The sequence below is a fragment of the Gopherus flavomarginatus genome, chromosome 15 (assembly GCF_025201925.1).
Source record: "Gopherus flavomarginatus isolate rGopFla2 chromosome 15, rGopFla2.mat.asm, whole genome shotgun sequence".
Lineage (NCBI taxonomy): Eukaryota > Metazoa > Chordata > Testudines > Testudinidae > Gopherus > Gopherus flavomarginatus.
The window spans coordinates 11,213,423-11,225,330 of NC_066631.1; the positions used below are offsets into that span (position 1 = coordinate 11,213,423).

General features: G+C 41.5%; 2 protein-coding genes across 2 annotated transcripts; one reads left to right on the forward strand and one right to left on the reverse strand.

Moving 5' to 3' along the window:
- Positions 1-775: 775 nt before the first annotated feature.
- On the reverse strand, positions 776-6,619 carry TRIAP1 (TP53 regulated inhibitor of apoptosis 1). The gene is made up of 2 exons (XM_050923673.1): positions 6,375-6,619; positions 776-1,061 (listed from the first exon to the last, which is right to left on the reverse strand). The coding sequence occupies exons 1-2, from the start codon at positions 6,519-6,521 to the stop codon at positions 978-980; spliced, it is 231 nt and encodes a 76-aa protein (XP_050779630.1). The 5' UTR covers positions 6,522-6,619; the 3' UTR covers positions 776-977.
- A 46-nt stretch (positions 6,620-6,665) lies between these two features.
- Positions 6,666-11,149, forward strand: GATC (glutamyl-tRNA amidotransferase subunit C). Its single transcript, XM_050923667.1, has 5 exons — positions 6,666-6,878; positions 7,813-7,863; positions 9,319-9,485; positions 10,368-10,471; positions 10,894-11,149. The coding sequence occupies exons 1-5, from the start codon at positions 6,696-6,698 to the stop codon at positions 10,950-10,952; spliced, it is 564 nt and encodes a 187-aa protein (XP_050779624.1). The 5' UTR covers positions 6,666-6,695; the 3' UTR covers positions 10,953-11,149.
- Positions 11,150-11,908: the final 759 nt, after the last annotated feature.

Below are 11,908 nucleotides of genomic sequence, written 5' to 3' on the forward strand. Positions count from 1 at the left end.
GAAGGCAAATTTCCAGCTGACAGCTGGGTACTGGTTTTAGGGTGTCATAAGGCAGGAACTCCTTGCCTAATTCAAGTATTAAGCTGACATCTAACTTCATGATTTTGAGGCTAATCTGTGGACTGTTTTTGGGCACGTAGGGGGTACCTGTTGGAGGAGGACAACTGAGGTGTAATTGAATTGCTGCTGAAGCTTTATTGATGGGGCAACAGCCACTGAGTAGCACAGAGTTAAATTCAAGGTTGTGTCAGTGCCTTTCAACTCTGCATAGAGTGCCTGAGGCTGTTGAAAGTACCTTCTGAAAGCAGTTGCTCCTGTTCACTTCTGGGACAGGCTGTCCCCTTTCCATCTTAAAGGGCACAGGCAGATTTAATTGGAAGTTGTCTCATTTAGTCAAGCGTAACTTTACTTAACAGATGTGTATTCTATATTAAAATAACACCATGCGTGTTCAAACAAAAATAATTGCAACTCTAGCAGTGGTACTTCTATGACACCACTAAAGTTGGACAATATGAAGCAAAGCTGTAGCATATCAGTTTTCAGAAAAACTGAAACCAACCCTATCCCAATAAAAATCCAGCAGCACACTCCCGTAAGTAAATTAACTCCTTTCACATTAATTTTAGCATTTAAAATTGTCTTATAATATAAATAAAAAAGCAACTGATTATAAACCAGCTAATATCTAAACCCATTTCAATAAATATTCCCCTGTTCAGAGTACATTCACTGATGATCATAGATTGATTAAAAAGGCTTTTCACACACCGCATGATGCCAGACCACCAACATTCATTTAAGATGAAACAGTAATTGCCACACAACCTAGCTGAAAGAAACTGCAGAAAAGACTTCTTGCTTCTTAAAAAGCCAGGCAGAAATAACAGCTAATCCAAGGCAATCTTCTAGTCTTGGTGAGGTTCTTTTTCCAAGTCCAAAAGGCCATTGTAATGGCACAATATGCCCAAACAAGGTCAGGAGGAGTTTTCAGCTTTTCCTTTACTGGGACCCATGAATTCCAGCCCTTCAATTGGTATGTCTTTCTCCTTAATAGCTTTCTAGGAGGGAAGGGGGAAAAAAAGGCAAATTTGTTTTAATAATGTTTTGTGGTTCTACATGAAGACATGTTCCCTGCCTGATATAATTTAAGGCCAATGAAGGTTGCTATTAAGGTTTCCATCAAACCATACCATCAGACATGCTCAAAGAGATATTGCGAACATAGTATGAATTGTAGCCAAGACTCCATCAGATAAATTTATTCAAGCCCTAGACCAAACACTTCTCATCCATATATTGGAGGAATTACACCTGGTGCGGTGAGTGAAAGAGAAGCTAATGGGACCTAAAGATGACGTCTCAGTGCTCTGAGCAGAAGCACCAAGGCAACAGATCAAGTTTTCATGGAGTAATGCATCGTGAAAGAAATTGACAGGATGCCTGTTACAAAAGCACTGACTGCCTGTTCTTCCAACTGGAACGTCAATAATAAAGCTTCATGTAGGAGGGACATGGAAGAAAGGGAGGAAAGAACTATTACAAAATGTGTATGTATGAAGAAAAACACTTAAGTAAAGGTGACTGCAATTAAGCTTTATAGGAGAGATTAAAGAATGTACATAGTTTTATATCATAGAAATGTAAGACTGGAAGGAACTTTGAGATGTCATGAAATCCAGAGCCTTGCGCTGCACCAGGTAAACCTACAACATCCCTAACAAGTGTTTGTCTGACCTGTTCTTAAAAAGTCTTCAGTAATGTGGATTCCATAATTGCCCTTTGAAGCCTATTCCACAGTTTAACTGCCCTGACAGAAAGTCCTCTCTCAAGAAGACACATGCACAGTTTTTTTAACCTTTCCTCATAGGTCAGATTTTCTAAGTATTTTATCATTTTTGTTACACTCCTCCCGATGAAGCCATATTGGCCTCTTACTATTCTTCTCTTTCCTTCACATGGGGATAGTCTGTCTCCTGGAGAAACTGCCAGCACTCTTTAAGTATTCCCTCCACCACACACACTTTAGATTCTCTTCCCATGGGACCTTACCTACCAGTTCTTTAAGAAACTCAAAGTCGGCTTTTTTAAAGTCCTTTTTCCTTATTTTGCTGCTCTCACTCCTTCCTTGCCTTAGAATCATGAAATCTATCATTTCATGATCACTTTCACTACCAATTCCTCCCCATTAAATCAGAATCAAATCTAAAATGGCTGTCGTCCTGCTTACTTCCTCTACATTCTGGGGAAAAAAAGTTGTCCCCAATACTTTCCAGTAACTAACTGGAAGTTTTGTATTTTGCCATATTACTTTTACAACAAATGTCCACATAGTTAAAGTCCCATGATACTACTAGGTCTTTTGGATATGGAGATGTCTGCTTCATTTAAAAATGTCTTATCCACCTTCTCTTCCTGATTTGGAGGTCTATAGTAGACCTCTACCATGTTGTCTCCCTTATTTATTTTTACACCTTTTTTCTTTACCCAGAGATTCTCAAGTGATCTGACTCCCATTTTCTTTTAGACCTCAGAACGTGTGTGTAATACATATACTGTAAGTCGATGAAAGTATGAAAAGCATTTCTTAACTAGAAGAGCAGCAAGAAAGTAGCCAGTCAGCAATTTTAGCTACTCAAGTGCTATACCTATTGGTGAAACACACACAATCAATTTTAGAATAGAAGAAGAGTACCTTTCTTTCAACTTTGTTCAAGATCATTTGTTTCAGAACACTGTGAATGCAACAAGGTGACAGATAGCCTTTCCTTTCCTAATACACAGTCAAAGGCTAACAGATGTAAAAGCAAAGGCAAAGGACACAAATTAAATGAGTTTAGAGAAGAAAATAAAGGAATGAATCAAATTAAGGTACACACCTTAAGAAAAAAAGATAACTTTAAATTAAAAAAAGAGCATAAGATCTTGCTAACCAGGAGAGTAAAAGAACATAAGATACTTGTCCACATGCATCTGAAGAATGAATCAGAGTTAGGATGAAAAATAGAAATATTAAATATAAAGCAACCAATAAAGTGTTTTACCATAAGGAAGAAAAGAATCCATATTATGAGCAAATGTAAGAGGAGAGGAAAACAAAAACTCAACTGGAATCAATGTTTGGTGATAGTAAATGTCTCAAAAAAAACAAGGCCAAAAGAGGGCATCCAAAGATTTTAAATGAACAGAAGGAAGTACCACTAGCTGTGATTTTTGATTATTTGGAATACAGATGGAATAATCTGCAACTGAACAAAAAAGCCAAATATTATCAAAATTTTTAAACAAAGGAGACCCAGAAATATATCAACCAATTAGACTTCAACTTCAAGAATGAAGATCTAGGGGGCAACAAATTAGGCGTGAAGCCAAATCAGGGGGCAACAAAATTAGGCCCTGATCATGTGGTCAGACCTCTATGCCTGCATGGAGCCCCAATGAAGTTAATGAGGCTCATAGCACAGGGATTTACCCACTTGCAGCAGCGTGTAGGATCTGGGCCCTGTACATGAGCCAATACTGAGATGAGCAATGTAAGTAAAAAAAAAATAATGCTTCTTTCGACAGCCCTTGTAAGTTCATTGTTTTATGAAATTTCAGCCATTCAACATCCCCCCACAATCCTAGACATACCTAGCACTCAAAATAACGTACTATACTGAGTTACATAGGGCACACAAACTGTAGCAGCTTTTCAACATCACTGCACTTCCAGTAAAGAAATCCTCATTATATTGGGCTTTCTATGAAGAACAATGCAGTGAAACTAGGATGTTTCCTCTTCTTGTTAATGAAAAACAGAACACTGGAGAACATACAGAAAAAGACAAGTAAATGATGCAGAGACTACTGAATATGGCATACTAAGGGACCTCTAAAAAGGGCTCCAGAGGTGACCCCGGCAATTACAGGCCGGTAAGCCTGACTTCAGTACCGGGCAAATTGGTTGAAACTATAATAAAGAACGAAATTGTCAGAAACATAGATGAACATAATTTGTTGGGGAATAGTCAACATGGTTTTTGTAAAGGGAAATCATGCCTCACCAATCTACTAGAATTCTTTGAAGGGGTGAACAAGCATGTGTATAAGGGGGAATCCAGTGGATACAATGTATTTAGATTTTCAGAAAGCCTTTGACAAGGTCCCTTACTAAAGGCTATTAAGCAAAGTAAGCAGTCATCGGATAAGAGGGAAAGTCCTCTCATGGATTGGTAACTGGTTAAAAGATAGGAAACAAAGCATAGGAATAAATGGTCAATTTTCAGAATGGAGAGAGGTAAAGAGTGGTGTCCCCCAAGGATCTGTACTGGGCCCAGTCCTAGTCAACATATTCATAAATGATCTGGAAAAAAGGGGTAAACAGTGAGATGGCAAAATTTGCAGATGATACAAAACTACTCAAGGTACACCTCTACCTCGATATAACACTGTCCTCGGGAGCAAAAAAATCCTACCACGTTATAAGTGAAACTGCGTTATATCGAACTTACTTTGATCCACCGGAGTGCGCAGCCCTGCCCCCACAGAGCACTGTTTTACTGCATTATATCCGAATTCATGTTATATCAGGTCACATTACATCGAGGTAGAGGTGTAGTTAAGTCCTAGGCAGACTGCCAAGAGCTACAAAAGGATCTCTCAGAACTGGGTGACTGGGCAATAAAATGGCAGATTAAATTCACTGTTGATAAAAGCAAAGTAATGCACATTGGAAAACATAATCCCAACTACACATATAAAATGATGGGGTCTAAATTAGCTGCTCCACTCAAGAAAAAGATCTTGGCATTATTGTAGATAGTTCTCTGAAAACATCCACTCAGTGGGCAGCGGCAGTCAAAAAAGTGAACAGAATGTTGGGAATCATTAAGGAAGGGATAGATAATAAGACAGAAAATATCATATTGCCTCTATATAAATCCATGTTATGGCCATGTCTTGAATAATGCATGCAGATGTGATCGCCCTATCTCAAAAAAGATATATTGGAATTGGAAAAGGTTCAGAAAAGGGCAACAAAAATGATTGGGGTATGGAACAGCTGCCGTAAGAAAAGACAATAATAAGACTGGGACTTTTCAGCTTGGAACAAAAGATAACTAAGGGAGGATATGATAAAGGTCTATCAAATCATGACGGTGTGGAAAAAGTGAATAAGGAAGTGTTATTTACTCCTCAAAACACAAGAACTTGGGGTCACCAAATGAAAATTAATAGGCAGCAAGTTTAAAAACAAACAAAAGGGAGTATTTCTTCACACAACACACAGTCAACCTGTGGAACTCCTTACCAGAGGGTGTTGTGAAGGCCAAGACTATAACAGGGTTCAAAAAAAGAACTAGATAAATTAATGGACGATAGGTCCATCAACGGCTACTAGCCAGGACGGGTAGGGATAGTGTCCCTAGCCTCTGTTCACCAGAAGCTGGGAATGGGCAACAAGGGATGGATCTCTTAATACCTGTTCTGTTCATTCTCTCTGGTACATCTGGCACTGGCCACTGTCAGAAGACAGGATACTGGGCTACATCAACCTTTGGTCTAACCCCATAGGGCCGTTCTTATGTTCTTATGACTGAAAGTTAAATTCCCCCTGCATAAGAAGCAATTAAAGAGAGGTCATCACTAATGTGTGAGAATTTAATACTGTATGAGTGAGTGAAATATTCTATCAGTACTGACAGTAATAAAACAGGATACACACACACACCACAGTAATTACGAATAGCATCTCTATAACATTAAGTTTCTCAGATTAATGTGGTTCTCAAATGAAGGGAAGTTTTGAAGAGAAGGAGTCAAATCTGACTGATGCTTGTCCCCAAGAAGTCTTGCAAATTATGAACATTTTAGTAAGAAGATTTTAAATTTCTCATCACAAGTGATTTTCTTCATCTTCAAAATGATACTTAACAATACTTACACTTACTGTAATATCTGGATCTCAACACACTAAGGAATTTATCTTCATTACACGAACCTTCTGAGGTGGGTAAGTTCATCCTCATTTCAGAGATAGTTTATCTGAGCGCTGGTTTTGCTAAGAGATTTCACCAGGGTAACTCAGCAAGCCACCCTCTTCCATCTATTGTACTCACCAGTCATTTTGCCCCAGTAAAGCCCAACGTAACCAAGGCTTCGCAGCCCTGCTCAAGGGCAAGCGGGGCCGGGGCGGCGGCTGAGACACCAACTTGCCCAATGCAGCGCTTGGCTGGGCAGGGTTTGTGCGAGGGCGGGGGCGGGGAGGCCTTTCCCCAGCGATGGAAGCGGAAACCCGAGAACGGGCCACCCCCCTTCGACGAGACCTTCCCCACGCTCGCTCACTCGCCTCGCCCCCCCTCCTCCCTGCCGCGCCGGGCCCGCTGCCCCACCTGCACGCAGAGCTGGTAGCGCTTGAAGAGCTGCACGCAGGGGTCCCCCGCGTTCTCCCCCTTCAGGAACTTCTCGGCGAACCAGCGGTTGAAGCACTGGTCATACTCGCGCTTCAGCTCCGTGCAGGCCTCCCCCACGCTGTTCATGGCGGAGCCGCGGGCCCGGGGAACCGACCGGGCCTCACGTCGCCCTGCCCCAGAACGAAGGCCCCTTCGCCGCTGCTAAGAGCGCCGTTCCTGACGTATTTCCCGTTCTTAGCACGCTGGTAAGCGCAGCGCGATGACGCACTTCCGCTCAACTGCCTGAGCCTACGTCCCCGGATGCGGAAGTGCAGGGGTGGGAGAATGTGGATTCTGCGGTTCGGCCGCTACCTCAGGGGCGCTCCCTCGGGACGCGCCTCGTACTGGGGCGGCCTTTTCCCAGGAAGCCGCTTCACGCAGGCTGCTTGGGGAGGGAATGACGGCCGGCAGGAAGCTGCGGGGGACCCCCGGCGGAGGGGCCGGGTGAGACCCCGGAGCGGCCTCGGTTCGCCCCCATGATATCCGATGGGGGTGGCGCATCCAGCGTCTTCATCCAGTGCAAGATGCATAGCAAGACACGTGGGGACATCAGCCACCCGCCCCAGGAGGGAAGGAGAATCGGGGATCCTGTCATGAATGGGATGTTTAATCGACTGCCCCCATCCAACCTCCACCCAGCCGGTGACAGTAGCAACGAGACGCCTTGTAGGAGGAGTGGTCAATGGGTGACAGTTACAAGCCAGAGCCTAGCATTATTACAGCAGAATACGTAACACTGGATGTGTCTGTGGACCAAAGCGAAGCCCAAAGCTACATACAGGAATCAGGATCCATTCAACGGGCTACACTTAGTGTATTGTCACATACAAATACAGCAAAGAGACCGTAGCTAGAAGACAGTTTATAATGTATCTAATTTTCAAAACTTTTATTAGTCAAATTAAAAGCTGCAAAACAATAGATTAAATTACTGTAAGAAGTGGATTATATTTTGTAATCAGGAGTAAGAGGAACATGAGTAATAAATCAGCTAGCAAGTTTCAGGCAGCAAATATTGTTTAATGTTTAAAGTATAAAACTAGAAGTTAGACTCCTGGATTCTGTACCACAATCTTATTTGTCCCTTTAGCAAATCACAATTTCAGTAGGCTTCCCTGCCCTTAAAGCATTCTGACATGCGAAAGTGCAAAGTATATTTTGTTTTGCATCAACTGATTCATCACTACAGCCAATCTTTCAACTTTATTTCTCATTACATGTGGGTTTGGTTTCATTCTCCTCTCTAGGGCTAATTTCCCCTACAAAACAGAATCAATTTACAAGTATTTTAGACAATGTGTCTATGATCTGAGATTATTCATCCTAAATATTCAAACTACTGTTGCATATTTATCACTGCCCATCTCTTCCACTTTAGGTCTATCAGAATCCAACATGGCAGCATGTGGAACAGAGACCACTCCCTGAGGTATGGTGAATTCAGCAAAACATTTAAACACCTGGTCAATGTAACTTTCCTCTGTTAGCTAGTAACTGCAAATTTGAGAGGAAATAATGGTAAAATTAATTACATCCCTCCAAATCAAAACTCAGGACAGTTTTCTAAACCCTATACCCAACAATGCTGCCATGTTAGTTCCGACTAGAACTTGGAAGACAGAGCTACACAAAATAAGTTGTCATTAATTTTAAGATTAAACTGAAATAATTAAACTAACCCTATGGTGTTCTAGGGCAGCATTTGTTCAAATCAAGTGTTCTTGTGATAGCATTAAAGTTCATAGGTCACTCAAACTTACAGAGGCAGATCTCAGCTGCTATAAATTGTCAGGCTCCACTGAAGTCAACATAACAATGACAGTTTACCCAAGTTATGGATCTGCCCCACATTGCTAGATCTATGGAGAGAAGATCAATGGCTGTGGTAGTGCATTCTTTAGCTCCCCTAACCCAGTGGTTCTCAACCAGGGGAATGTTGAGGTCTTCCAGGGGGTACATCAATTCATCTAGTTATTTGCCTAGTTTTACAACAGGCTATGTAAAAAGCACTGTCAAAGTTAGCACAAACTAAAATTTCACACAGACAATGACTTGTTTATATTGCTCTATATACTATACACTAAAATGTAAGTACAATATTTATATTCCAATCGATTTATTTTATAATAAGGTAAAAATGAGAAAGTAATCAATCTTTCAGTAACAGTGTGGTGTGACTTTTGTATTTTTACAACTGATTTTGTAGGCAAGTAGTTTTTAAGTGAGGTGAATTTTGGGGGGATTCAAGACAAATCAGACTCCTGAAAGGGGTACAGTAGTCTGGAAAGGTCAAGAGACACTGCTCTGGCCAGCTACCTTGTGGAGTTGTGTGTATTGGTTATAAGAGTAACAGCTGTTTTGACTTACCTCTGCTAGACACCAAGTGAGGAGGGGAAAGATAGTGGGAATGCTGGTTCTTATGAACAGCTGGGCACTCGTGCTACATTGTTGTATCCATTCGGCAGTGTGCTTTTTAGGAGCTTCTAATCTGGTTTCACTAAAAAGATAAGGAAATATAAAATACAGCAAAATATCAAGATGCTCAAATACACCTCTACCCCAATTTAACGCGGCCTGATATAACATGAATTCGGATATAACGCGGTAAAGCAGTGGTCGGGGGGGGGGGGCTGCACACTCCAGTGGATCAAAGCAAGTTCGATATAACGCGCTTTCACCTGTAATGCGGTAAGATTTTTTGGCTCCCGAGGACAGTGTTATATCGAGGTAGGGGTGTATAATAAAACAGTTATTTCTTGAACAAGAAATGCTTTTACTCTGAAGAATTTTAGCAGCAATATTTATAGCTTACTCATCTCTGCCCACACCAACTCATCAGTATTTGGCAGTCTCCTTCTGCGACTTTGTTTCCTTCTTTTTGCAGAAAAAAGTAACTGTGGAGGTGCTCGATCACCTGGAACGTCTGGCACTAGTTGACTTCCGCAACTGGGAGGGTGTACAACGGCTGGAGAAAGCAATCCAATTTGCTGATCAACTTCATGCCGTTAACACAGAAGGGGTAGAGCCAATGGATTCAGTACTAGAGGACAGGTAACAAATCATGGCTATTGACCTGCTTATCTGTTAACTTACCAAGTTGTTTACACCCATTGTCTCAACAGAAACACTGTTTTCACTAATCATCCCAGCCACGAAACTGGTCCCTTTTCCACAAAACCTTTATCTAGTGTTCTACGTCAATGTGGTTCTATGTAGGAAAAGTGTCTGTGTAATGTCCCTGAACTAGGCACAGAAGCATAACAAAGATGTACTCCAATTCCGTAATGTATCTTGCACGGATTCTTCATGTCACAACATTCTGTCCCCCAAATGCCCTGGAACAAGATCCTCGGTCACTTCAGAATGTGTTTATCCCTGCTGCTCTTGATACACAGGCTGCCTACTTTGTATTGCTGTCACTTCTTCTGAAGCTTTAGTTGGTCAAGAAGTCAGCTTGACTGTACACTTTCATGTAGGGTTTGTCTCACTCAGCTTTTTACATAGTGCCAATAATCTTGAGCAGTAAGTCCAATGCAGCGCTTCTGTGCTTGTGTCCATGTACAGCTCAGTGCTGAAGGTCCTGCTGATTTGAGGACACTGGGAAATTTCCCAGGGTTTCACTGTAGTTTACAGTAGATCATTTGTATGGTTGTATGTGGAGCCTGACCAGCTAACTGAGCTATAGGACAGGCAGGAGGGAAGTTGAGGTTGCTCACCCACATGCCAGTGTCTCTAAGCAAGAACTATGTAAGATATACTAATAGCATTTTGAACTGGAACAAGCTTAGAAGATAAATGTTAATTGTTTTAGAGCCAGGCAATCTCCGCCTGGCTGTAGGGGCATGACTTTATATCCAGTACCAGATGCTCCTGTACTTAGTTGGCAAAGAAGATAAGTCTCAGAAATTGCTAGTACTCTCCTGTGCTCCTCAGATGTCTGTATCTCAGAGAAGATAACATCACAGAAGGCAACTGCACTGAGGAGCTGCTGCAAAATGCCAGAGAAACAGTTGAGGAATATTTCGTAGCCCCACCAGGTACCATCTTCTGATATACAACTCATTTGGACTTGATAAAGCCCAGGTAGATGGCTTGAGCTGATTTGAGAGATGTAACCTGCCACAGTTGAATGAACTGGTCAGTAGCAGGAAGATACTGAAATAGGGCAATGATAGCTTTGGCTACCCATGGAGAAACACTCGTGTCTAGCTCTTTATTACTTGGCCAGTAGTCATGTAGCAAGTAAAGGGTTTTATTGTACCCTAATGTTATTGCACACATTTGACTTATTCCAAGAGATAACTGTCTGTAAATTAAAGTGGAGCTTGTTTGCAGGGGAAAAGCTAGTCAGCTGTAAGTTTTTAAAGTGAGCCACATGGGCAAGTGTCTGTTTAGTAGGAATGACTAAATAACAAGCAGTTTGTCTCATGCTATCATTGTTTATTTTGTTTGCTAATAGGTAACATCCCTTTACCAAAGCTAGAGGAGCGAGATACTTTTCTGCAAGTCTCCGAGTGAAAGTCAAGCTCTGGAATGCCACTTCGGCTTTTAAGTCATCTGTGACAATTGGCATATATGCAACCATGGCTGTGGAGTATCTTGATGCAAGTGTCTAATCCCAAGAATAATACCGTCACATAATTATTTGATTTTTCTTCCTTCCTTTCTTCTGTAAGAGGACTTTGAAATTAAAGGTTTGGTGTATTTTTCTAGTATATACAAAGGTGGAAGGCTATGGGCCATTTACAAGTCTAGAAATTTGGCCTCAGTGCCTCTGATTAGTCTGTATTTTGTGAAGATTTCCAAATGTTAACCTTGAAAATATCATGCACAGTTAGTACTCTAGACACAGCAGGTGCCTACATCAACCCTGCTGATTGGGGGAGGGAAACTGGTACTATTTTACTGTCAAATTACTTAAGCAGAATGAGTAGAATGTTCCAGTACTTAGATTCATTTGGAGCTTCTCCCATCTTGTCACTCAGTGATCTGATACTTACCCAAAGTCCCACATAGGAGAATGCTACATAAAAGTGGTTTTTGCCTCTACTTACCTTTCCCTACGGACTAAGAAAGCACTTGATTTATTAGATGCTGCAATCTTTATGAACTATTTTGCTTCTACCAAGTACCTCCATGTCAACACTGTATCTTGTTCCACATCTACATACACTGCACTCTATCCAGTGCTTCGTCCAATTTTGAGCTTGCAAATTAGTTACCTAAAATTGTATTTAGGTTGTATAGGAAACGTGTTTGTTTCTTAAGTGAAATAATGGGTTTGGGCTGGAGATCCTTGCTCAGACAGAAAACTGGAAAGATTCTAGGGCCATTATGAAAGTGTATTCAAAAGACCAGTTGCCCTGTTAGAAATGAAGTCCTACTATTTTCTGTCCACACTGATAGCATAGTGAGCTGGTGCAGGATGCAACCATTGTGGGCTTTGCTCAGAGCGAGTGTAATTGCAGTAATGC